The sequence below is a fragment of the Capra hircus genome, chromosome 4, assembly GCF_001704415.2.
Source record: "Capra hircus breed San Clemente chromosome 4, ASM170441v1, whole genome shotgun sequence".
NCBI classification, from domain to species: Eukaryota; Metazoa; Chordata; class Mammalia; order Artiodactyla; family Bovidae; genus Capra; species Capra hircus.
The window spans coordinates 5,100,780-5,128,634 of NC_030811.1; the positions used below are offsets into that span (position 1 = coordinate 5,100,780).

At 40.2% G+C, this 27,855-nt stretch overlaps 1 protein-coding gene across 18 annotated transcripts in view; it reads left to right on the plus strand.

Moving 5' to 3' along the window:
- KMT2C (lysine methyltransferase 2C) overlaps positions 1 to 27,855 on the plus strand; it is a 258,254-nt gene that overhangs the window by 80,985 nt on the left and 149,414 nt on the right. For 14 of the 18 annotated variants that reach the window (XR_001917926.1, XM_018046667.1, XM_018046672.1 and 11 more), the window contains exons 3-6: positions 15,044 to 15,185; positions 20,932 to 21,132; positions 24,571 to 24,716; positions 25,665 to 25,774. Coding sequence is in view for 17 of the 18 variants with exons in the window: in XM_018046667.1 (XP_017902156.1) it covers positions 15,044 to 15,185; positions 20,932 to 21,132; positions 24,571 to 24,716; positions 25,665 to 25,774 (599 nt within the window). In the remaining variant the exon portion in view is untranslated. The remainder of the gene's footprint in view (positions 1 to 15,043; positions 15,186 to 20,931; positions 21,133 to 24,570; positions 24,717 to 25,664; positions 25,775 to 27,855) is intronic. The other 4 variants (XM_018046668.1, XM_018046682.1, XM_018046671.1 and 1 more) reach the window with 1 other exon arrangement.

The following is a 27,855-nucleotide window of genomic DNA, read 5'->3' on the forward strand; positions in this document are numbered from 1 at the left end:
TAATTTAAAAAAGAAGACAAACCTAGGAGTCTTTTACTTTCCTTCTGTCAGCTCTCCAAGGCCTCCAGTGACACTTAAGACCCTAAGTCCGTTTGCGATCTTCACGCTCTTCTGACCTCGCTACCTGTCCAGCCGCATCTCCTGTCTTCCCCTTGCTCTCCGGGCTCCAGCCCTTTCTCAGGCACTTTTTTGTCTTCTTAGCTGAGAGCCCCTTTCCCCCAGACCCTCATGGGACTTATTACCTGACTTCAGCCAACTCTCTGCTCGGTGCTCCCTTGTCAGAGAGGCCTTTCCTGCCCAGCCTGTCAAAAAGCAGCCCTTGGTGAGCTCATCCTCTTCTCCCGCTTTGCCTTTCCTCCCGGTGTTTACAGATACGGCATTGTGTTACATACTTGCCTATTGTGTGCCTTGTATCCTAGAATGTGAGCCTCCTGAGGTCAGGGGTTCGTCTCCGCCGTGGGCATGTCCCCAGCCCTCGGACGCTTCACACACGCAGTAGGCGTCACTAAGCAGTAGTGCATTCTTGTGCTTTACTTAAGTGTGTCCTAAGCTGTTGCTGTTCTTCGAGCATCACCACATAAGTAAAATTTTGGCGTTTAATTTTTTCTTACCTGAGGAGCCCTCAAATAGACGATCTTCTCTTGCTGTCTTCTGTGAGATTTCAGTGCAAATAAAATTTACTGAAAGGATTTAACAGGAGCAGGATGATGTATATGTATGTGTGTATATATATATATCTCAATCTGTCCTTCTGTATGAAAGTTAAATAAAGCCAAACGTCTCAGTCTTTGCTCTGTCTTTGTGCTTGGGGAGACCTTTGTCTGGCTCCTTTAGTGCACACACAGAGCAAGAAGAATAGTAAAGAAAAGGATAAAGAACAATTGTTAAAATCACCAACCTGCAAGCAAAGAGAAGAAAGAGTTCCGTAAATCTCTGGTCAGTTTAAAAGCCCATTCCAGTTGACTGCAGGGCTTCAGCATCTCTGCACATTTCTCTTTCCAGGCCCGAGATTTATCGGAAGGCCTCTTACCCTGTAAACTGTGTGCCTTGATACATTAAAAACAAATGATTTGTAGTAATTTAACATTGTTTATTAACAATGTTTATTCTTTAGGATGTGTGTGTGTGAGGGGTAAGTGGTGGGAATGAGTCTTCTACAAGTGGTCATTGGGAAAGTAGCAAGAATCCTCACGGTTTTTATGGTGAGAACATTCCCTCTTTGTAGCTGGTGATGTTGTCAGTTCTGTGTACGTTTTTCTTTATAAATAAAATCCACTGAATGAAGTGCTAGTTACTTGAGAGAAATTCCACTTTTGTTTTTTTAAAGAATCATTATATAATCAGGGCTTTGCAAACTTGTTTTAGTTAATTATAATTGGTTAATTATAATTTAGCTAATTATAATTAAAGTTTGCTTTTTTTTAACTGCTTACGTTGTCTTAGTGTGGTTAGTGGGAACCCATTTTTGTCTGGCATTTGAGTCCTTTTTAATATCATCTCAATGTTTCAAAGCTATTGTTTGCTGGGAAGAGTATTTTTCAGGCCCATCTTCGATATTCTCTGGGCTTCTGGATATGAATTCGACTATTCCACCAGGACTCATAGTTCTTTTTGCTGGAGAATAGTACAAGAGATGAAAAGTCTGGGCTCCCAAGATGCTCACCTATTTCTGCTGAGAGTTAGTTATGGCGTCTGTCAGTCATTACAGAGGTGGGAGGCTGCCTATATGTGCTGGTAAATTGCAGTTCCCATTGATACTGTCAGTTTGTCTCTAGCATAATTTTAAATAGCCTTTACCTTACAGCAGTTACAGGTTCACTGTAGCTATAGTTCTTTAACTACGGCAGTTATGGGGTTGGAGTGGAAGGCACGTTACTTCCTGTTTGCTTCCTGCCCCCCCCCCCCGGCCCCCCCCTCAGCTGCCCATTTCTCAACTCGCCCTCCAGCGCTGGCGCATCCATGCTGACTGACCACGCTGCGATGCCGCCCCCTTTCACCTTCGGCCCCTGGCTCATATTAGTGTTCACTCTTGGATTTGTGCTCTGTGCATTTGGGAAAAGGTATAATATGCTGACATGTGTCTGTCAGTAAGGTATCAAACAGATACCGTCGCTGTCCTAAAAGTCCTCCATCCTTTGCCTGTTCATCCTTTCCTCCCCTTTCCACCCTGGCAACCATTGTTCTTCTTACTGTCTCCGTAGCTTTGTCTTTTCCAAGATGTCGTAGAACTGGAATCATACAATATGTAGCCTTTTCAGGTTAGCTCGTTTCACATAGTAGTATACATTTAAGTTCTTTTCATGGCTTAAAAACGCATTTCTTTTTATTGCTGAATAATTTTCTGTTGTATGTATGTACAACAGTTTATCTGTTCACCTTCTGAAGTACATCTTGGGTGATTCCAAATTTTCACAGTTTTAAATAAAACTGCTATAAACATTTGTGTACAGAGTTTTTGTGTAGACATAAGTTTTTGACTCCTTTGGGTAAATACCAAGGAGGATGATTGCTGGATTGAATGGTGAGAATTAAGAGTTCTTCATATATTTTGGGCAACAGTCCTTTATAGGCTGCGTCTTTTGCTAATATTTTGTCTAGGCTGTGGCTTTTCTTTATATATCTACTAGTTGGCAGTGTTTTCTGTAGAGCAGAAATTTTAAATTTTAATCAAGTCCGACCTGTCATTTGTTTCTCTCATCATCATGCTTTTGATGTTGTATCTAAAATGTCATTGCTGAACCCAAGCTCATCTGGGTTTCCTTCTGTGGTGGTCTTAACCATTGCACTGCCAGGGAGGGTACTCATATTAGGATCAATTCGTTGATATCCACAAAATAACGTGATGGATTTTGATTAGGATTGCATTGAGTTTATAGATCAAATTGGGGAGAACTGACATCTTGGTAGTGCTGAGTTTTATAGTTCACTGACATGGAATAACTGCTTACTGCTGTGATTTTTCTTCATTAGAGTTCTGTAGTTTTAGACATGTATTAAATAGATCTTGTGCGTATTTTGTTGGCTTTATACCGAAGTAGTTTTTGAGGGGAGTGCTAATGTGAATTTTAAAATTTATTTCCAATTTCACTTGTTCATTATTGGTGTATAGGAAAGTGATTTACTTTTGTATATTAACCTTGTATCCAGAGACCTTGCTATATAGACAAGGAGACTTTGTTGTTTCTTCCAGATTTTCTGCATGGACAGTCATCATGTCTTTGGACAGAAGATACTTTTTATTTCTCCTTCTAAATCAGTATCTCTTTTGTCTATTTCTCAAGTTTTGTTGCAGTAGCTGGAACTTAAAGATGATGTTCAGAAGGAGTTGTTCCTCGTCTTAGGGGAAAGCTTTAGTCTCTCACCGCAAAACATAGGGTTGGTGTAGGTTTTTTGTTAGGAATTCTTTGTCAAATTGAGAAAGTTCCCCTGTATTCTTACTAATAGTTTGTTGAAAGTTGTTTCGTTGTTGTTTAAAGTCATGAATGGCTGTTGTGATTTTTGTCAGATGCTTTTTCTACATCTATTGATACGATCATGTGACTTTTCTTTTTTAGCCTATTGATGTAATGGATTACATTTATTGATCTTCAAATGTTGAACCAGCCTTGTGTACCTGGGATAAATCCTGCTTGGTTGTGGTGTATAATTCTTTATATACATTTTTAGATTTAATTGATTAAAATTTTGTTGAGGGCTTTTTGCATCTGTGTTCATGAGAGCTATTGATCTGTCAGTTTGGGGTTTTTCTTTTTTCCCTTTTTTGATGTCTATTTTTGGTATTACGGTAGTGCTGGCCTCACAGAATGAGTTGGGAAATAATCCATCTGCTGCTGTCTTTCAGAAGAGATTGTAGAGAATTGGTATAATATCTTCCTTAAATGTTTAGTGGAATTCACCAGTGAACCCACTTGTGCCTGGTGCTTTCTGTTTTAGAAGTTAATTAATTATTGATTCAGTTTCTTTATCGGATTAGGCCCATTCAGATTGTTTCTTTTAGTGATGCTTTTGCTTTGCTTTAAAAGTCACTCAGTCGTGTCTGACTCTTCGCGACTCCATGGACTATACAATCCATGGAATTCTCCAGGTCAGAATACTGGAGTGGGTAGCCATTCCCTTCTCCAGAGGGTCTTCCCAACCCAGGGATTGAACTGAGGTCTCTCTGCATTACAGGTGGATTCTTTACCACCTGAGCTGCCAGAGTGTTGGCAAATTGTGCCTTTCAAGGAACTGGCCCATTTCATTTAGGTTTTCAGATTTGTGGGCATAGATTTGTTCATAGTATTCCTTTAGTATCCTTTTAATGCCCATGGGACCTAGTGGTGGCCCCTCTTTAATTTCTAATATTAGTAATTCCATCTTCTCTCATCTTTTCTTAGATAAGCTAGCTAGACTTATCAATTTTATTGAGCTTTTCAAAGAAACAGCTTTTGGTTTCACTGGTTCCCCCCCCCCCCCCACACACACACTTTGATTTCCTATTATCAATTTCATTGGTTTCTGCTCTAATTTGTGTTATTTCTTTTCTTCTGCCTTGTTTTGTATTTAACTTGCTATTTTTCCAGTTTCGTAAAGTGGAAGCTTGGTTTATTGGTTTTTAGATCTTTCTTTGTTTGTTATGTATACATTCAATGCTGCCAATTTCCCTTCTTCTGTTGGTGCTGAGAGCAGGCATTCTATGACTTCTATCATTTTAAATTTGTTTCAAGGCACAGAAACAAATGTATCTGGTCTGTTGGTAGAACTTCCTCTGAGCTGTGGAAGAATGTGTATGCTGCTGTTGTTGGATGAAGTAGTGCATTATATCCAGTTGGTTGATGGTGGTGTAGAGCTCAGCTGTCTTACAGATTTTCTGTTTGCTGCATCTCTTTTTGATAGATGGCTGTTAACGTCCCTATGTATGAGAGTGGATTCATACATCTGTCCTTTCAGTTCTCTCCATTTTTGCCTCATGTATTTTGACCTCTGTTGTTAGGTGCATATGTGTTAAAAATTGTTATGTGTTGTTGTTGAATTGATGTATCATATATACGTACAGTTATGTAATGTTCCTTTTTATTCTGATATGTTTACTTGCTGTGAAATCTGTTGTGTCTGAAATCAATATAGCTTCTCCTTTTTTTTTAAATTTTAAATCTGATATCTACTCTCTTAGCAAGTTTTCAGTATTCAATATTACAGTACTATTAACTATAGTCATCATTGCTGGTACATAGATCTCCATACGTATTCATTCTGTATAACTGCAACTTCCTACCCAATGGCCAACAGCTCCCTATTTCCCCCACTCCTAGCCCCTGGTAAGAACTGTATTTCTCTCTGTCCAGCTTTATATTTCTTATTAGAATTTTGACTTAGATTGTTAAAGAGTTTTCAAAGTCCACTGGAGGGAACTTTTCCCAAATTTTCCTTGGAACATCAGTTCTGTTCTCAAGAATCTGAAGAGTTGGTGAGCATTGGCTTGAATCCTTCCTTCCGTATTTTGATTAACACATGGTTAAATGACATCTTTAAGACTGTATCATTAGCAGTTTTATCCAGTACTTTTAGTTCATAGTAAATGTCAGTCTTGCCTAGGGGACCTCATTTTTCATGATGAAAGAACATAAAACGGGTGGTGCTTGCATCTCAGCGTTCTCTCAGTGTAGACCACTCTCTCAATTATCCAGGGCTTTTTCTAAGAATCACCTCAACTCTTTATGAGTACCCACTCCAACTTCCTTTTCATAAATTCTGCCTTGATCATGAGACTTCACTAAGCCTGTTTCTCTGGAGTTTCTGTGTAGCCAGAACTGTCTGTACAATAATTCTTTGTGGAGACATTTTTAATGGATATTGTGTTTTACCTGAAAGTCTAGACATGATATTTAATTAACCTTTATATTTGAATGAGTTTAGCAGATCTAGAGGTGAAACTCGCTAAAAGCCCCAAGAAGAGGAGCTATTATAAATGACACACACAGAAAAGGCATTCTTGGTTGCTAAGTTGTGTCCCGACTCTTTTCGACCCCATGGACTGTATCCTGCCAGGCTTCTCTGTCCATGGCATTTTCCAGGCAGGAATACTGGAGTGGGTTGTCATTTCCTCCCCAAATGGATCTTTCTGACCCAGGGATAGAACCTGTGTCTCCTGCCTTAGCAGGTGGATTCTTTACCACTGCACCACCTGGGGTCCACCCTCCCGCCCCTCCAAAAAAAAAAACCCCAGCACAAACTGGCCTCAAATTGTACATTACTGATATATGAAAATATAATTTATTTTTGTATGTTTGATTGGTATTAAACTCATTTGTTACATACTAACTGTAAGAAACTTTTGTGGATGTTGTTTCCAACTAATGATGTAGATGTTTGATTATTATTATATATATATATATATTTTAGTAATTACTAAACCAAAAGGGGAAAAGGGTATTGAAGGTTAATATTTCTTTTAACATGATTTCTAGTGCTTTCCCTGGGTTTGAATATTATAGTTCTTATTTTATAAATGGTGTTCGATTGTAAGTTTGGTCTCCCCTTTGACTTGTTGAAATTTTTAATCGGAGGATAATTGCTTCACAGTACTGTGTTAGTTTCTGCTGTGTATCAACGTGAATTGGGCACAGGTATACATATGTCCCCTCCCTCTTGGACTGTGCATCTCCTCTTTCACTTCTATGATGTTTAAGAGAATTTAAAACATTTCCAGGTGTTCCTGTGAATTTTATCCTTGTTTTATTACTTTTCATTGCTAACTGTTGTGTTGGTTTGGTACACTTTTTATGCTTTGGAATTTGAGGTTTCTTGCCATGTTCATCAGCTTTGAAAAATTCCCAGCTGTTATATATTCAAATACTGTTCTCGTACCATTCATTCATTCTTCTGCTTGAAGGTTCATTAGACTGATTTACTGTGTTTGGAGTCATTTACCCTCTGTTTTGGATTTTCTATACTTTTGTCCCTGTGTCCTTTCTTCTAGGCAGATCTTACAGTTTTCTTACCCCTTTTAGCTATCTAACCTCTTATTAAGTGTATCAAGTAAGTCCACGTGTTTGTTTTCTTTTTAATTTGGCTGCTCCAGGCTTAAGTTGGGGCATGTGGGATCTAGTTCTTTGACCAGGTATTGAACCCAGGAACCCTGCATTGGGAGCCCAGAGTCTTAACCACTTTACCACCAGGGAAGTCCCCATGTGTTACGTTTTAAAAGTTCTTTATTATTTTTTTTTCAAGTTTGCGTTTTTTAAAAATAATTTTTAGTTCCCTCCTGAAAACTTTAATGCTTGAATTCTATTACTTTTAACATAATACATACAGTTAGTTTAAAATTGTTTGATTATTTTAATATCTGAAGTCTGTGGGTTTGTTTCAGCTGTTTCTGCTCATTCTTGCCTGTGTAATCCTGTCTCCTCAGGTAACTGATTATCTGTTTGTGTACAGGATAATATACTTGACAGTGTATTTGTAGAAACAGATTGATGATCATTTTTTCCCCTCAAGGGTAGTTTTTCTTTGATTTCTTTTTTTCCTGGTGCTTAGGGGCACTCGTTTTTAAGGACCACCTCAGTTCACGTTTACACTCCATTTTCTGTTCCAAGCACGTGACTCAGCGCTGTGCAGCAATCCTTACAGAAATTGATTTCTGTTTCACTCTTCCTGTTAATGCCCAGCCCTCTGGGGTTCCTGCCACCCTGAGTTCCCAGGATGTTGCAGGCTTCTAGAACCATCCATGCGTCTTGAAAGTCAGAGCGAGTGCTCTTAGTCGCCTCTTCCCAGGCAGCTGACACCCCCTTGGGAAAGGCAGCCCTGAACACCAGGCTCACCTTGCTCGCTGCCTCTTCCCTGTGGTTTTGTCTCATAATTCCTTACTATCTTGTTAAGTTTGTGATGCTTTTAAGACTCTTTTCACTTTAAAAAATATTTCACTGAGTTTTCTTATTTGTGTTCAACTGGAGGTTTGTTTCAAATTACCTAGTCTGCTGTTAGTGAAGTAGACATTTTTCTGGGGTTTTCTCTGCATTCTAACATGTGCTAGTTTATGTAAATTTGGGGGGCACTTGAATAGAATATATAGCTAGCCTCTTCTGTTTCCTTAGATAGTGTATGAAACTTGATACCTGTTTATTAGATTCTCTCAGCCAGGATATTGTTATTAAAAGTTGTTCATTTGCTAAATTGTGATCTAATGGAGCAGCACGCCAGGCTTCCCTGGCCTTCATTATCTCCCGGAGCTCACGCAAACTCATGTCCATCAAATTGGTGATGCCGTCCAACCATCTCATCCTCCGTCACCACCTTCTCCTCCTACCTTCAGTCTTACCCAGCATCAGGGTCTTTTCAGTTTTTGCATCAGGTAGCCAAAGTATTAGAGCTTCAGCATGAAGTCCTTCCTGTGAATATTCAGGATCGATATTAGGATTGACTGGTGTGATCTCCTTGCTGTCTAAGAGATTCTCAAGAGTCGTCTTCTTCAACGCCACAGTTCAAAAGCATCAATTCTTCAGCGCTCAGCCTTCTTTATGGTCCAACTCTCACATCCGTACATGACTACTGGAAAAACCATAGCTTTGCCTATATAGACGTTTGTTGGCAAAGTGATGTCCCTGTTTTTTAATACACTGTCTAGGTTTGTCATAGCTTTTCCTCCAAGGAGCAGGAGTCTTTTAATTACATGGCTACAGTCACTGTCTGCAGTGATTTTGGAGCCCAAGAAAATAGTCTGTCACTGTTTCCATTTTTTGCCCATCTGCTTGCCATGAAGTGATGGAACTGGATGCCATGATCTTAGTTTTTTGGATGTAGGTTTTTAGCCAGCTTTGAATATTCTTTTCATTTGGTGTATTTTCTTTGTCAGGTAGCAGCAGTTACACGTATTTGTTGTGTGTGTTGTGCTTCCTTGAGTAGTCTTGCAGCATTTCCACTGTTTCAGATTCTTCTGGGTCTTTTCTCCAGTCCGTCCAACACGTTACCGCTGTTACCAACATTGTCTCCAGAGTGGTGGTTGCTTCATGCAGTCTTCTTTTTTTAAAAAAGAATATTTTAAAAATTGTTTCCTCATTTATGGTTGTGCTGGGCCTCGTGCTGCCTGGGCTTTTCCCTGGCTGCAGCGCGCCGGGGCTGCTCTCGCTGCGGCGTGTGGGCTTCTGCTGCAGAGCACAGACTCCAGGGCGTGAGGGCTTCAGTAGCTGGGGCGCGCGGGCCCTAAAACCCAGGCGCCATCGTCGTGACAGGTTTAGGTGCTCCGCATCATGCAGGATCTCCTGGCCCAGGGATTGAACCCGTGACCCCTGCATTGCCAGGTGGATTCTTTACCCCTGAGCCACCAGGGAGGCCCCTCCTGTGATCCTCTTGTTTTCAGTTCTGCGGTTATTTTGATTTCTTCAGTTTCTTCACTTCAACTCACATTCCGTGAAGTAGTGATTAGTTGTTCAGGTTCTGGAGCCACACTGCCTGTGTTTGAATCCAGACTCCCCTGCTGATTGTGTCCTTGAGCAGAGCCCCTTCACCTCTTACCCTTGCTTCGTCACATGTAGAATGGGGATGTGATAGTAGCTGTGGTTGGGGGATACCCCTCCGTGGGTCCCTTGCACCCGACAGACCTTACTGGGTGTGCCAAGAACGGAAGGCCTGGACCAATTCTGGTCTGGGCCTTTTTCCCAGGGTTTGCAGTGAGCAGCCTTGAGGAACGAGGTCACATCTCCCTCCGGGACAAGGCACAGGCTTGTTTAATGCTCGCTCTAAAAGCAGTGATTCCCCACCCTCTCTGGTCCTGTAGTACAGTTCACTGCACGTGCAGACGGTCGTTGGGACCCACGGTTCTGCCTGCATGACTCCTGGGGGCCAGCGCCATCCTCAGGCTTGTGCTGCTCGCTGCAGTGAGGGGCACAGTCCTTTGTCTTCAGTGCAGGAGTCTTGTGTCTCCTACTGCATCTGCGACCCAGTAGCAGACTGACTTCCTAGCTTGTGTAAAGCCTGAGGCCCAGCAGCTGTCTTCATCAGGCGAGTTTAAGTAAGTTCACGCCTTTAACCACCTGTAACAGTTGCCTAGGAGAGAGGAAGCGTGTACTAAATGTTAGCCATGAAGATGTTTCTTTAAATATTTTCATATTATTTTTGCATTGGGTTTTTAGGCCGAAATAAAAATAAGACTCAGAAGAAGATAAAGATTGCTATAAATAACTTATTATATGGTGATGATGTATACTTTAATTTGTTGGGTTTTATTTAATTTCTTCTATTAGTGGCAAAAACTGAGTATCCATTAAATTTTTAAAGGTATATAGAAAAAACTAGAGGAAGTATTTTAAACTAAATAATACATTGAGAGAGCAGTTGGATTTTAAGTTAGTATTTTAATTAATAGTATTAATTAAATTAATTAACTGTTTTGAGGTCTTGATAAGTATTAGAATCTTTTTCTTAATTCTTTTGTGCTTGCATCAAAAAATCACATTAAAAGTATAATAGTAATATATGTTTGTATTTATGAAACTGTGGATAAGTTATAAAGAGAATTAAGTTAGCTGTAACAAGTGTTAGCTTCTAGGGAACCACTGTTTGACAGTTTTGTGTATATATTTATAGTTAGCTTACATTTTAAAGTCTTTATATGCCCTGTGAAAGCAGTATATTATTAATCAGTGTCAACATTTTTAAGTAGTTTAGTGACTAAATATATGATAAGTAAAATACTTGCTATTTCTGATGTTGTGCTACTTGTTTAGCTTTATAGCACATTCTGGATGCAGTGGATGCATGAGATGCAGTAAGCTACAAACACACAACTGGAAAGTGTAATTCAGAATGCGTGCTTTTTTTGAGCACCATTGTGCAAAAGAAGGAAAGGACATGATCACGCAGTTTCTTAGATATGTTTTCTTCTGTAGTCTTAGAATTTTATATAAAGGAAGCAAGAAAAGTATTGCCAGTTCTGTGGAGATGAAGTTAGGAGAGAGAAAAGCAATTTGTATTCTACTTAGTGGTTGCCGAAAGCATAGAAGCATGCATATGGTTTGGGTAAGTAGCAGAAAATGGGTGTTGGTGTTGATGAATGTAATTACCAAATAACAGCCCATGAAGGGGCTTCCCAGGTGGCACAGTGGTAGAGAATCCCCCTGCCAGTGCAGGAGACATGAGAGACACAGGTTCCATCCCTGGGTCGGGAAGACCCCCCGGGGAAGGCAGTGGCAGCCCACCGCAGTATTCTTGCCGGGAGAATCACGTGGGCAGAGAGGGGCCTGGTGGGCTGCTGTCCACGGGGCCACAGAAAGCAGGCGGGGATGGAGCACATGCAGCCCATTACAGGTTTGGTTTCTGTCGTCTTGTGCTTTGTCTGATTTATGTGTTGCCTTACAATAAGGGTTATTTGCTTGCTTTATAGTACACAACATATAATTAATCAGTCAATTAAACAGCTACTGAGCATCTAGGTTTTGTGCTAGGCTCTGGTTTGCAACACAGATACAGCAGCCGCTTTGTAGAGTGTGTAGTGGGGCGCTGCCTCCTGTGTTTGGTGCAATAAGCAATAAACAGAACCCCCAAATTGTTTATGGTGTTATGTATTTTCTGTTGCAGGGGGATAAAAACAAGGAAATACTTGAGATTGTGCCTCGATTTGCCAGAAGAAAAGTTTTAACTAGAGGCCCTAGTGGTAGTTAGCGAGATATTAAGAGAGAGCAGGCAGGCCATACCCTATTGGAAGGCTCCTGATTTGGGGGTGAAGCTAACTGGAGCTGGCTTTTAGCAGAAACATGCTCTGAGAGGAAGTAGTGCCATGACCCTCGTCCACCTGACCCACTGTCTGTAAACTTCTGAGGCCCTCTTCTTATTTCTCGTTTATAGTTCTCATCTCTTCTCTTGACTCTTACCCTTTCTTGTTACCTAGTAATGGAAATGATACACATGGGCTCTGGGTAGAAATGAAATGCTTCTTTATAAAGTGTTTTTATACATGGTCACTTTATAGTATTTTGTCATTTTGTGGTATTTGGGGGCTTCCCAGGTCGTGCGAGTGGTAAAGAGCCCGCCTGCTAACGCAGGAGACTTAAGAGATTCAGGTTTGATCCCTGGTTTGGGAAGATCCCTTGGAAGAGGTAATGGTAACCCACGGAAAAAGGAGTCTGGCAGACTATAGTCCACAGAGTCGGACACGACTGAAGTGACCTGGCACGCATAGTGTTTTGGGTATGTGTGTGCTCAGCTGTGTCTGACCCTGTGGGCAGAGACTCTCTCAAGCAGTCCCATGTTCCTTTCTGTCTTTGGTTGCAAAAGCGCTAGAGGGCAGGCACCACAGAATAACTTCTGTGTCTTTCCAGATGCTTTCCCTAGAGCTCTGGAGGCAGCTGGTCTGCCTTTCAAGTTACTGCAGGTCACAGCACTACCCATGTTTTGATACAGCATCAAAGGTGTCAGTTGATTTCCAAACACTGCTATTACTGTTTTCTTGCCTGCTTGTCAGCCCACCCATTTTCAGTTTTTGTTGTGGCACTTCTCCACACCTGGTGCCATTTTCTGTGTTAATTAGAGCATGGGTTAAACTGCTGTAACAGAGATGCCCAGATACAGCAGTGGCTTGGATATTCATTTTTCCTTCGTGTAGTATTTCTGAGAGGGCGCAGTCCAGGCTGATGAGATGTCTTTGTTCCTTGTGGTTATTTGTGGACCCAGGTTCCTTCCATCTAGTTTCTCTGCCCTCCTCAGACTGCTGTTCCCTTCTGCATTATTGCAGAAGGGTTGCTGACAGCTCCGTGGTCCAGTCCATACAAAAGATGGAACATAGTTTGGTCCAGAGCACCCTCCCTTTCAGGTGATGAAGAAATCGCAGGGTCCCTTCTGGTCACATTCTATTGGTGAGAGCTTGCCATGCTGAGTTGCAAGAAAGGCTGGGAAATAAAGTCAAACCCTACTAAGACTTGAATAACAGAGAGCGTGGATTTTTGTCCGTTGTCCATTTTTTTCTACAGGGTTATGTGCCTTGTTCATCTGTGGAATTCTTTACATATTCTGGACTTGAATACTTTCTTGGGGATACAAATCACATGTGTTTCCATCTGTGATATATTTTAAAATTTTGTTTATGAAGTCCTTTGTTATACAGAAATTTAACATCTTTATATACTAAAAACTGCAGAACTTTTTATAATCCTTCTTTGCTACAGATGTATTTCGTATTTGTAGGTTTGATTCTATACCAGTTTTGTGGCTGGGGTAGACAGGAGAGACACTGTGATTAATAGGCTCCACAAGCACTTAATTTATGGTCAGCTTTTCTGTTTCAACTTGAAAAAGAACCATTATTTTAAATAGGAAAGTCAAAATCATCTCTAATGCCTCATTTCATCATTAATGATTTGACAGGCTTTACAGTCTAACTAAACAAATTGCTAGTTCTCAAAATTATTTGTCAGAATGAAAGTGAAAGTGAAGTTGCTTAGTTGTGTCCAATTCTTTGCGACCCCATGGACTGTAGTCTCCCAGGCTCCTCTGTCCATTGGATTTTCCAGGCAAGAGTCCTGGAGTGGGTTGCCATTGACTTCTCCTGGGGATCTTGCTGACCCAGGGATTGAACCCCAGTCTCCTGCATTGTAAACAGACGCTTTACTGTCTGAGGCACCAGGGAAACTGTCAGAATAGCTCCCTAAAATTCATTTGAATCTAGAAGACTTTGATAGGGAAGTCCTAGTGAAGTGGTGATCTGAGAGGCAGGAAATCAGACTTGCCTCAAGTGGTTGTTAAAGCTGCGGATGTGCCTTGTATGCAGCAAAAGTGAGGCCTGGAGCTCAGGAGAGGAGTTAGGGCTAGAGATACTGATTTAAAATTCAGGAAGACAGGAGATTGTTGAAACCTGGATAATAATTACGCTCTTCAAAGGACATACAGAGAGCTGTACTCACATTTGGAGGCCTCAAACCAGCTGAAGGGACAGGTATTAGACCTTTTAATCTTTGTTAACAACCTCATGAGATGTAGGTGGTTTTCTAACGTTACAGGGAGCAAATTGAGGCTGAGAGAGTTGACTTCTACATCATGCTGCCTAGTTAGTAGTTGGTGGAACTGGTGCTCGAGAAGAGGCCCTCAGGGCTCCAAGCTGGTAGTGATCCCTGATGCCCCTGCATTTCCGGAATGTTGAGCGGACCCTGGGTTGGTCGCTTTCTTGCCGCCAGCAGAGGTGGAGGGAACTCTGCATGGCAGGAGGACAGACGCTGTGCAGGAAGGCCCATCAAGGGGGAAGGCAGTGCAGGGCAGCCCCTCCAGAGGAGAGAAGGGTGCTGAGACTGCTGTGTGCTGCTTTTCTTTCTTTGGTTTGGGGATGGTGGTGCAGAAAGCTGTAACCAGTAAATTTCACGCCAGGAAAGAAAGATGGCGCCAAGAGCATGGGATTTTATTAGGAGCGCTGGTGGAGGAATTGTGCCTGTTAATGTCTTAACAGTACAGTGTGGGAGACAGTGTGGATGTATCATTTTACTTAAAGAGAAGAACGATATTAGGAGTAATGGTGTTTGAAAATCCTCTCAGAGTTAGATTGCCTCCTAAGAAGGTATGTGTAGTGTTCGGGGTGGGAGTCTTGAGCTTAACTGAAAAAGGCAGTGGAGTCAAGGTGTGTTCTTTTTAGTCATTTTGCTCTTACAATGGCTGACAATTAGAGACTGTGTCATGATTGTTTTAAATTAATGGTAATTTAAATTAATAAATTAGGAAGAAATTTTTTTACGAGTCACCTTAAAGTATGTTTGTTTTGTAGAGGACTTGCTGTAATCCTGAAAATTCTTAACAGTTCTTAACAGGTTTTACTAAGATTGAAACTTAAGTCAGCGGCAATTTGGAAAGCTATGCTGTTTTGCATTATTTTGATTATATGTAGCCTGACGTGCTGCAGTCCATGGGGTCGTAAAGAGTCGGACACAGCTTAGCAGCTAAACAACAAATGTAAAAGTTTTTCCTGTGTTCGTTACATGCTGTTGTTTGTTATTTAGCTTTTTTTCCTTCATGCTATATGCATTATAGATAAATTCATCAAAGAGTGATGTAATGCAAAGTGACTTTTATATTCTCTTGTTTTATTGTTAAGCAGAAATCAAAGAACAATCAGCAGAAGAGGATGCTGAAGCAGAAGTGGACAGCAGCAAGCAGCCGGCCCCAGCCCTTCAGCGTTCTGTGTCTGAGGAATCGGCAAGCTCCCTGGTCTCTGTCGGTGTGGAAGCCAAAATCAGGTTCGAGAAGGAATGCAGCTGGGTCAGAGATTAGTGACAGGAAGAAGGGCAGTGAGTTGACCAAGAGGAAATTCAGAGAGTGCAAGCTTAGGATGCACACCTGGGTGGAATTTGAGAGCTGGTAGCTCTGTGTGTCCCTGGGGTGCAGTGTGCCTGGGGCTTGCGTGGCTGTAGGACAGAGCGGTGGTCTGGCCTGTTACTCTGCTCCCCTCAGACCAGAGCAGGGTGTTTCCAGTGTGCGGCTTCTAGACAAAGGAAAAAGTCTAAACTCTGAGCATAAGGACTGATTTTCTTATTTGCTTATAAATGTAAGCTTATACTCTTGTCCTTTACCCTCTCTCATTTTTTAAAAAAAGAAATATAGGATGTTATAACCTCTGTGTATATTTCAGCTTTGCAGTCTTGTTAGTTTTTAGATCTTTCTTGGAAGGCATGAATACAACCGAAAGCATCCATCGGTTGACTGTTCCCATCTCCGTGAAACGCTTTCTGTCTTTTGCTCTTGGCACATCTCCCTCCTTATTTTGTCTTTGCTGGCTTCGGTGGAGACCCCCCAGCTTTCTAATGCTGGAGTCCTCAAGTTGAAGTCCTCAGCATGTTCACTTCTATTCAGTCTGATAGCTAGGTCCTGTCTGTGTGCTGATGAACACACATTTGTATTTCCAGGGCCCCCCGTTCTCTGAACTCTGGACTTTGCTGTCCATCTCTCTGCCTGACATCACTATTTGGAAGTATTCTAGACACTGCAGTCTCGATTCTCGACCCTTTCCCTACCCCAAATCTTCTCCCCAGGATTTCTTCATTTCAGTAAATATTACCAATATTCATCCAGTTGTTTAGGCCAAAACCTTTTGAGTTAATCCTTGATGTCTGTCTTTTCTCATACCTCACACCCTAAATTTTGTAGCTCGACTTTAGAAGATGTCCCAGACAAGTCCTTACCGTCTGAACTTCCTACCACTCTTGGTTCAAGTCCCCGCTGCCCTTAGGAGGCAGCAGTTGCCTTTTAGATGGCTTCGTCACTTCTGTTTGCTTTCCCCAGTCCAGACTGTTTTTAGTGCAGTTGCAGAAATGATGATTCTAAAACATAGATCAAGTTTCCCTCAAACTGTCTTTAATGGCCATCTCTTCTAATTACATTAAATGTTTCAATAATACTAAAAATTTCAAATCCCTCCCATGTTCTACATCTTGGAGACGGTTTGAAAATTTTCAAAATGAAAGATAAAATATAAACAGTCTGCACTGCATTTACCCGTTATTTCTGCTTTATTTCCCTTTGTGACACTTTTTATTTCCCAGCAGTTCATTTGATTATTTGTCCCCCTTTTATGTGAGCTCTGTGAAAGCAATACTTTTCTCCTCTTTTTCTTTTTTTTATTGCATTGATAATTTTTTTCTATTGGTTGCCTATTATATTTTGTTTTTAAGATGATATCCCTGAAGGCTCATGTTTCTTTTTTTTTCCCCCCCCTTGGCCACACCCTGAGGCATGCAAGATCTTAGTTCCCTGACCGGGGATCAAACCCCCAGCCCAGCAGTGAAAGTGCTGAGTCCTAACCACTGGACCCCAGGGAATTACCAAGACTCATGTTTTTGTTGTTGTTGTTGTCTAGTCGCTAAATCATGTTTGACTCCTTACGACCCCATGAATTGCACCATGCCAGGCTTCCCTCACCTTCACCGTCTCCCTGAGATTCCTCAAACTCCAGTCCATTGAGTCGGTGATGCCATCCAACCATCTCATCCTCTACTGTCCCCTTCTCCTCTCGCCTTCAGTCTTTTCCAGCATCACGGTCTTTTCCAATGAGTCAACTGTTCGCATCAGGTGGCCAAAGTATTGGAGCTTCAGCTTCAGCATCAGTCCTTCCAGTGAATATTCAGGGTTGATTTCCTTTAGGATGGACTTGTTTGATCTCCTTGCTGTCCAAGGGACTCTCAAGGGTCTTCTCCAACACCACAGTTGAGAAGCATCAGTTCTTTGGCGCTCAGCCTTCTCTGTGCTCCAGCTCTCACATCTGTACCTAACCACTGGAAAAACTGTAGCTTTGACCATGTTTTTTCATGAATTTCATTTGAACTTCAGATTTACAGTCCTAATTGATTTCTTAGATTTAGCGGTATAAATGCTTTATCATTTTCATATCTCTTTGCATTGATCATCTATACAGTAAAATTCACCCATTTAGTGGGTTTTGACGGTCGCATACTGTCATATAATCACTACCACAAAGGTAAAGAACAGTTCCGTCAAACTGAAAAACTCTCCCAGGCTCATTTGCTGTCACCGCTGACCCCATCTTCTGCCTGAGGCAGTCACTTACCTATTTTCTGACCCCGTAGTTTTGCCTTTGCAATAACATCGTGTGAACAGAATTGGGAATCGTGCGTCCTTTTGATTCTGGCCTTCTAACTTGGCATTATGCTTCGGAGAGTCGTCTGCGTGGTCGCATATGTCAGTAGCTGTTTGCTTTTTATTGCTGAGGTGGCTTTTGTTTATGGTGCCTGCTGCAGTTTATCATTTCCCGGTTAAGGGATATTTGGGTACTCTCTACTTCGGGGCAGTTACGAATAAAATTGGGATAAATATTCACTTGCAGGTTTTGGTGTGAACCATAGCATTTTTATTTCATTTAGCCGAATACCTAAGAGAGAAGTAATTTTTTAAAAATGCTGAAGTATTTTTCGGTGTAGCTGTGCTGTTTTGCATTCCCACTCATGGTGTGGAGTGGATTGGCAGGACATTTCTTGTTCTAACTCACCTTTGCTCGCAGGTGAACAAGGTGTCTCTCTGTCCTGGGGCCCTGTTGGAGACCTGGCCTGGTCTGGGTCTAGGACAGAGCCTTGCCCCTCCTCCACGATGGAGGGCACCGCCCCCCCCCCCCCCCCCCCCCCCACGTTCCTCCATCTGCAGCTGGTCTTGAGCATTGCAGGTGGAAACTTTTTTTCTCTCTCTGCCAGCCTGTGGCTTTTGTTCCCCCTGGGAAAGTGGAGGAGGAAGATCTGGCTGGGTCTCTGTGTCTTCCTCCCCGAGTTGCTGCACTTCTGCCCCCAGGCTTGTCCCGTGACCGGTGTGTTCCCAGGGCTCTTCCCCAGGCCCCAGGGGTGGCCCTGAGGTCCTGGGGAGGGGTGCGGAGAGAAGCTGGTGATAGGGCTAGAATTCACCGTGTGTCTGCGAGTCCCAGATGCTGTGTAGTCTCATACCGCCTCCGCTTGGCCTGGAGCAATTTGTAAAATTGTCACTGAATTCATAAGTCTGCTTATACGACATCCGGGGGCCTCGTCCTCAGGTTAAGCAAGTGCTTGTGTGTCCTCTCTTCGTGGAAGCACCTTTCATTCAGTTGCAGGTGAATTGGCTGCTCTGTGACTTCTGTATCAGAAGTGTTCAAGAAAAGTGAATCTGCATCCGTGGAGCCAGAGCTCTCCGTGACTTTCCACCTCCAGAGCAGAAGCCGGGAGTTTCCCTTGAGCGTCCTTTAAACTTAGCAATAAATTACTCTGGGCTGTCTCTCTTTATATCCTGCATCTCTTGTAACATTTCCTATTTCTTTAATAATTTGAATAGTTCTCTAAAAATATTTTCGTTGTGGGTCTGTTGTGTGGTGAAATTTCTAAGTTCAGTGATTGCAGCCATGAAATTAAAAGACGCTTTCTCCTTGGAAGGAAAGTTATGACCAACCTAGAGAGCATATTATAGAGCAGAGACATTACTTTGCCAACAAAGGTCCATCTAGTCAAGGCTATAGTTTTTCCAGCGGTCATGTATGGATGTGAGAGTTGTACTATAAAGAAAGCTGAGCACCAAAGAATTGATGCTTTTGAACTGTGGTGTTGGAGAAGACTCTTGAGAGTCCCTTGGACTGCAAGGAGGGCCAACCAGTCCATCCTAAAGGAGATCATTTCTGGGTGTTCATTGGAAGGACTGATGCTGAAGCTGAAACTCCAATACTTTGGCTACCTGATGTGAAGAGCTGACTTGTTTGAAAAGACCCTGATGCTGGGAAAGATTGAGGGCAGGAGGAGAAGGATGAGAATGAGATGGACAGAGGATGAGATGGCTGGATGGCATCACTGACTTGATGGACATGGGTTTGGGTGGACTCTGGGAGTTGGTAATGGACAGGGAGGCCTGGCGTGCTGCGGTTCATGGGGTTGCAAAGAGTCGGACATGACTGAGCAACTGAACTGAACAGAGACTTGGGAAGAATTTCATTATACCATCACATTTGAGTGATAGTTTTGGATATAAATTGAAGGTTAAACTATTCTTTGTTAGTATTAATGCTTTAAAAGTGTTGCTCCATTTCCTAGTCAGTTGGTGTTGATGTCCATCTGATTGTTGCTCCTCATAGGTAATGTTTCTAGGGAACGAAACAAACCAGAAACAGGGTATGCTGAAGAAAACGTACATTTTAATAGCTTAAAGAAAATTATAAATAAGAAAACTTTAAAGTTAATAAAATACTGGCTAAGGATATTGGTGGATAGCATCCTTGAGGCAAGAAGAACACTTTTCCCACATTGGACTTTATTTTCCTGAAAATAGACCACATGTAATTGTGTGTGTGTGTGTGTGTATCTATAGGGAGCACATTTATTACAAAACAGAGATAGATAATATTGGAAAAACTTAAAATAGGTAACTTTCTTTTTTTTAAAGGCGGTTTGTCAAGAGAGGTCCAATATGAATTAAACTTACGTTAAACATTATCTGAAAAGATTGTGGATAATTCCTGTCACCTGTTAATGCAAGACTGGAGTAGAGACCACAGAGCTGATGGTGGAAACTTGAATAATTGAGGAGAAAGATTTGAGGGCAGCACCCATGAATATGTTGTGAAGAGAAAAAACATTCATTCTATTTTGTTCCTAAGCTCTCTTACTAAGTATATTTTCCATAAACAATATTGTTTTTTTGTCCTTTAGCTTTTAAAGTGGTCTCTTTTTTAAAAAATTAATAGATCTTATTGTTTAGAACAACTTCAGGTTTACACAAAAAATTAAGCGGATGGAAGAGTCCCATTCCCAACCCTCCCCTGCCTCCGTTTCCCCTGTTGTTAGCATCTTGCATTAGTGTGGTATCTTTGTTACAACTGATAAAGGAGTATTGATACCTTATTATTAAAGTTCATAGTTGCAGTAGTGTTCATTCTTTGTGTTGCATAGTTGTGAGTTTTGATCAGTGTGTGATGTCACATACCTGCGTTAGTTACAGTGTAGCAAATGAAAGGTCTCACTGCTCCAGTTTCATCCTGTTCCCACTGCTCTTAGACCCTGTCCATCCCTTCCTCCCCCTCCATCACTAACTGCTCGTTAACCCACTTATATTTATATTTGTGTATCTGTGTATCTGTGTGTGTATTATGCATAATAAATGTTCCCTCTGGTTAAATTTGGTTACCACTTGCTTTACACAGCTGGGATATAGTTGAGTGGCCATTAAACCATACTGTCTTGTCCAGCCTTAGCTTTTACTTTATTCCTTTTTAATACTTTAATTTTTTTTTTATCAGATTTAAAGGAAAATTGTTTTTCTAAGTACCAAATATAATTTTCTAGTATATTTATTATTTCTAAAAATCATGCTGTAGAAAAATAGAATTGTATAATTACTATAGATTTAAACACTTAGCTTGCACTAAAGACAGTATTTAATTTTAAAGCACAAGTATTTCTGCAGTTGTCTGGAACTTGAAATCGTTAAATAAAACTACTTCTCTGTCTTTCTTCCTTTTCATTTTGCCAGTGAACAGCTCTGCGCTTTTTGTTACTGTGGTGAAAAAAGTTCCTTAGGACAAGGAGACTTAAAACAGTTTAGAGTAACGCCTGGGTTTATTTTGCCGTGGAAAAATCAGCCTTCTAACAAGAAAGACAGTGATGACAACAGCAATGGAACTTGTGAGAAAACGCAAAACTCGGCACCACGAAAACAAAGAGGACAGAGAAAGTAAGCGATTTTGAATAGAAATGGGTCAAATGCAGTAAGACTATATATAGTTTATTTTCGTTGAAATGTTTAAGACTATATGAATGGGATTGTTACCAAACGATTTCTTGTGTTTCCAACATCCATACAGTGCTTTATGACTTACCATTAACCCAGCAAATATTCATTTTCTCAAAAACTTCTTTGTTTAAAAAAAAAAGTTTAGTTGTATATTAACAAAAAAGAAGAAAACTTTAAAGAACATAATATAAGCCTAGAGGGGATTCATATAAATGGAATGAAAATTTTTTTAAATTAATGAGATCTTTCTTTTCCTTTTTCTAAATGTTTTAAATAGTTTGTAAGAATATAGCATAACAGAATAGCAAAACCAAAGTGGTTTTTACTACTCATGTCCTTTAAGTGTGATTTATTTATTTGTATTTACGCTTTGGAGAATGGTGAACTGTCCTGTAAACACTTACACTATAATACAGCTACCCTTTCTAAAGTTAAAGGTCATTTTTAAATCAAAGAATTTACATATATGTATATAGTTATAAATCAAATGTAATTAAAAAACATTTACCATTTGTATAATCATACATGTATGTCTATATTCATGGATGTTTTAGTTCCCTAAAACTCTTACCTAATATGTTTATTTTTGGAGTTAAATTTTTAAAATATATTTTAGTTTTGTTCGAAGGCCATCTTCATACATGGACTTGACTTTAGTAGTTGAGGGAGTAGAAGTTTCTGTGGTTGATGAGAAAGTGTAAAAATTAATTTAGCTTGGAAGGCTCACCAGCTTTGGCCCTTGAGGGTGATGATGTAATCACCCAAGTGCCTGCCTGGCTGCCGTCCAGAGTTTAGGACTGAGGCTTGTTGTGTTGTACTTATTTGATTGGCTCCTTCTTTTGGACTGCTGCCAATGCCTTGAAGACCTGAAGTAGGAAATGAAACAATAACAAGAAAAACTCTTTTAAAAGAATTTAAGGTGGAACAGTTTAAGGAAGTTCAGAAGTACTATGTTTAAAGTTTTGATGTTTTAAAGGCCATGGCTTACTTTACCTTTGTAATCAACTGAGTGCTCACATTCTAATAAACTATATCAGAAGTCCGGGGGGGGGGGGGGGGAAAGAAGTCCAGGAAACTTACAAAGTCCATCAGTCATTAGTAAATTTAATGGACTGGACCAAGTTATATCTTATATACTGATGTTCTGCCTTGAATGATGGCAATTAATAAAGAACTGTTCTGGGAAGTACAATTGGATTTCATTTATTTATTTTATAAGCTTGGTTAATTTTTAATGAAAATTTTTATGAGCTAAAAATAATTATGTAAAAATAACCTTGGTTTAGTGAAAGTCTTTATATGTACTTAAGTGTTTAACAAGTTATTAAGTGATGATAACAGGCCAGTTAATGGACCTTAGGAATAAAGCATGTTTTCAAATTTGGCAATCATTTAGCTTGGTAATGGTTTTAAATATTTACAATATTTATGTTGCTAATGAGTTGTAAACCAGATAGACAGCCAGTTAATTTTTTTTAATTTGAAAAGCAGGATTTTAAAATAGTTTTTCCCTCATAGTGTACTAAATATAAGAATGTATAATCAAGGAACAATTTCCTCTCTTTTTGGTTTTTTTAGACTTAAGCTTTGAGGGGTGTGTATTTCTGCTCTTAACTAAGCCGGACTCCTGTCACCCTTAGGGTTGACATCACATTGTCTGCTTATGTACTGATTGTAAAGCCTTAAAGTCAAATTTGACTAACCTACTGGTTAGGAACTTGTTAGTAATAGAATGTTTAGTCATTCCATTGGTTTTTATACCTGTGCCCCCATCAAATTCTGGTGTAAAGAAAATATGTTCAATTCGTTCATCATTATAGACAAACTGTTGGTCTCTTTTTTCCTCCTGATAAATTGGCAGTGACTAGTAATGGAGAAGGCAATGGCACCCCACTCCAGTACTCTTGCCTGGAAAACCCCATGGATGGAGGAGCCTGGTAGGCTGCAGTCCATGGGGTCGCTAAGAGTTGGACACGACTAAGCGACTTCACTTTGACTTTTCACTTTCAAGCATTGGAGAAGGAAATGGCAACCCACTCCAGTGTTCTTGCCTGGAGAATCCCAGGGATGGGGGAGCCTAGTGGGCTGCCGTCTATGGGGTCATACAGAGTCGGACACGACTGAAGCGACTTAGCAGCAGCAGCGGCAGTAATGAAGGTGTATTTTCAGGAAAGGAGAGATCATAATTATAGGAAGGTTTGTTCTCATTTGTTTCACCGTGGGCATAGCATAGCATGGTGGACTTGGAATTTCCATAGCATGGTGAACTTTTTAAAAAAAGTGAGTCTGTGCATTTCTGATGCTGCACATGAAAAATACTGGTTATTTTTTACATGGTTTGATATTTAAATGTTCTTACTAAAAAATGTTAATACTTTTTCTTTTTCGATGATTCCAGGTATAAAAATGTTTAGTTCCCTGGTCATTGTGCTGATTTTCTCTTAATAGGAATCATGATAAATATCCAGCAGACAGATGTGCAGTGAGTTATGATCTATATTCAGTAGTGACTTAATCCAGAATTATCATCAGACTGAATACTTTGATATCACGAGAAAATTGAAGTTTTAGTGCCAACCATCTGGTTTCCCGTGTTTACTGGTAGACACATTAGCAGTCATTGTTTACTTACCAATCTCAATGAATATCTGAAGTTTTAGGGCTTTGAAAGTATGAAACCTCCCATCTGTGGTATATCTTATTCAGCATTCACTTTTATCAGGAACTTTTTGCTGTTGTTACACTATTTCCCTTATTCCCAAGTCACCGGTAGCTGTTTTGATTTTGGTTTTGACTTCTGGTTTGTGAGGTGAAGTTTTAGTGGAGGGTACATGTAGCGTCGCGGCATAGATCGGCTGTCAAGCTTGCTGAGACGTTCCCCTCCCCCTGCCTCCCTGGTCACACCTCGTAGTGGGCTTTCACTTCCCCTGGGAAATAACCTTTCTTTCTGTAAACTTAACTGCTGGCTCTGTTGTTGGTAGCCCTTACCATAAAGCATGTTTGAGGTTTCTGATTTGCTCAAGTTATGTTTTTTAAGCATTTAAGTAAGGCCAAAGGAAATATTCATTTTATATGACAACATACAGTGCCTGGCTAGAATAGTAGAGTGTCAATTAAAAAATTAGAGATTTATAACATTTCATTATGGATTTGGAGACTTTTTTTTTAGTTGTTGCTTACATGATATAGCTACCCAGTTTTATATTAATATTAATGCTATGAACAATGACATACGTCCTAGAAGTTATTTTATAAGCAGTTTATGCAAAATAAATTAAGATTGATTTGGCAATACCTCATATTTAAGTCGTTACGAAGCGAAGCAGTTTTCTTCTTGTTCTCGCTTTCACGTCTGTTTCATGTTGTGTTCTTTTCCAGGGAACGGCCTCAGCAGAGTGTCGTGGCTTGCGTCAGTGTGAGCACGCAGACCGCTTCAGACGATCAGCCTGGTAAACTGTGGGATGAGCTCAGTCTGGTTGGCCTTCCCGATGCCATTGATGTCCAAGCTTTATTTGATCCTACAGGTATGAGCCAGTCTTCAGTAATAGCTACCTCTTAATTCTTGCAAGGCTTCTTAACTTGAGCCAATTATCAACTTAATAGTAAATAGCATTCATCTAGGAATAATTATCACCGTTGTTAAAAACATCTTCGTTAAGTATGCCTGCTTAGGTAAAATAAATTGTCTAATTATGTTTAACTTATTTAGCATCTGCACAGGGCCATAACTGGGCTGTGGATGCTTTTATAAATATTTGCATTTCACTTGTGTAGACAGCAGTGGCATGGAAATCTGACAGTTGCAGAAAGAGAGATTATAAAGAGATCTGTGAAAACTTGGGACCATGGCAGTCTGGGTCTTCCTCAAGTAGGGGCGAAGGATAATAGATCTTAGCCATGTGAATGTCCTGTAATACAGTGTAGTAGCCCATATTTATGACTCAGTGCAGTTGGGGCTTTGAGTAAATTTCATTCTGCAGTTGAACTGCATGTAATTGTTCAAGTGATAGAGAATTTGAAAGACTGAGCTGTTATTGATGATTGGTGTGGAATGCAATGGAAGAGTGGTATATATATAGTTTGTCATAAAGTATGAAATAAATTTCCTTTATGTGTGTAAATATATCAAATAAAAATAAAGTAATATTTAAGTAAAGTGACTAGAAGCTAATTTCTTGAAGAAACAGTCATTAATACAGTGTGCGTTAGAATCACTTGGAGGGTTTGTTAACATAGGTTTCTGGGCACCATGGCAAGAGTGTTTGATTCGTAGGTCTTGGTTGTGATCTAAGACTGGCATTTATCGCAAGTTCCCAGATGATGCATTTTGAGAAGGGCTGCTTTAGTGGAATCACAAATATAGGATGCATATTCACACGTTAGAATCGACTGAAGGGTTTTACATCTTTACTTATTAGCATTAATATGTTTAATGTTTACTTACTTGCTTCTTTTTACTTTAACCATATTAGGCACTTGTTGGGCTCACCACCGTTGTGTGGAGTGGTCACTGGGGGTGTGCCAGATGGAAGAACCATTATTAGTGAACGTGGACAGAGCTGTTGTCTCAGGGAGCACAGAAGTAAGTAGAAGAAACACACATTTAAACCACAACTTTATAACATTTGCTTTGTTAACAGAAAGATTCACTTGTAAAATTTATTAAATGATTACGGAAATGTAAAAACCCTTAAAATAGGAAATTATTGGTGTCCAAGGGTAGTTTGTGCAGACCACTAGATTATATAGTATGTTAAGTTGTGCAATAAACACTAATCTTTAAATAATTTACATTTAAATAAGAAATTAAAATTTTTAGAAATGGAGATTACTGACTGTACTTAGGCATCTTAAACTTCTAAGGCAAAACTCTTTGACGAAGATTTAAATTAGGAGAGACAGGATTTGACATGTCTTTAGTCCACAATGTGAGCTAGTTCTATTTGCTATTTTAAAAATTGATTAAAATAATTTCTTTTCAGTCAAGTTGGCAGTTTGGTTTGCCTTTCTGGCACTATCCCAAAGCGATACCATATACACAGTCTGCCATCTTTCAGAGCTTTCACTGTGACTTTCAATCAAAAAATAAATGTAGCATTTACCTTCTATCTATAAAGGCAACAAACCCTGTGAAGTAAAGTGGCTTTGCTGCTTAAAAATTCCCTGTGGTTTTTGACAAATATGTTTGGGAGAAGTGAAAACAGGCCTTCCAAAGGAATATTAAAAGTGGAAATTTTTGCCATAGAAATTACAGAGATTTAATACAGGTAAACCTTTCAAAGGTATAGTTAAGACAAGGATTTAGATTTAGGTGATTATTCAGTTACTGTAACATTTGATTTACTCAGATGATCAAATTGACCTAATTTAAATGGATGAGTAACTCTCAACCTCTAACCTTAGTCAAGTTAGAGTGTTTGTTTTGGAAGTGTGGCCTTACATTTAGAGGCTTACATTATTACCACATTTTGAACAGTGTAATGCCTGGTAATGATTTCCATAGTCTTAGCATATTTGATGGCCAGGTCATTGTTGTGATAGGTTGTGGAGCTGGCTCTTCCCTGAGCTTCTTAAAAGTAGTTTTGGAATATTTTCTGACAGTGAGAAGCAGAAGCGTTATGGGAAAGGCAGTGAAGAAAAGTGAAAAGGCACTTTGTGGTGTTGGGTTGTTGAACTGTAGCAGCTTATTTGTGATAAGGCCATAGGGAAATGGGCACTCATATGCCTGGAATGCAAATGGGTGCATATCGTCTGGAGAGAAGGTTGGTAGTGCCTCACAAACTATACATGCACTTATCTTTTGACCTTTCTGAGATTCTATCCTGAAAATATGCCTTTAATAATACAGAAACTTGTGCCATTAAAGGTTAATAATTGCTAGCATTGTTTAATTTGCAGAATACTGTAAACAACCTAAATAACCACACAGAATAGAATGGTTAAATAAGCTATATATATCTTTTTGTATAGCTCTGACTCTTGGAACCATAGGAATGTTTCACCTACCCTGTAAATAAGCAATTACAGCTGTCTGGGCTCTCGGGGAACCTTAAAAGGAGTAGCCAAATTCACAGTGAAGGGGGTAGAGAAGAAACTGAGCCCTGAAAAATAGTGTATTGACTGGATACCCATAAAGCTAGACAGAATCAAACAAAAACTGCACATACATGCTGTAATCTAGCGAGTACTATTCTATAATGATTTTTGTGGTGTTAGAATAGAGTTATCAGAGGTATCAGTATAAACTCATGGTTTTCAGTATTTATATGGACGGATACTGAAATCCGGGTATATGTGTATGCAAGTGTTAGTATGCATGTGTGTCTCCTAGCTTTGTCCCCCTCTGAAAGCCTAGAAGCAGTGACTTCTAGCAGTGAGCCTGTCAGGTGCCCAGATCTTGGTTTGTAACCAACGTTCTGCAATAAAAAGGACCAAGGCTCTTGAAAGCAAGGAAGTGCTGACGGAGATGGGGACTTGTTGAAAGCATAGGCGCCAACCTCAAGGAGCTCCTAAGAGCTGGACCAACTTGAGCAATAACAAAAATTAATGATAGTCTTGGGTTTTCATCCATAGAGTGATCCACACTGGTAAATAGATAAATAAGTAGCGAAGGTCAAGTTAGATCACTTCTCTGCTTAACACTCTTCAGCTACTTCCCATTTT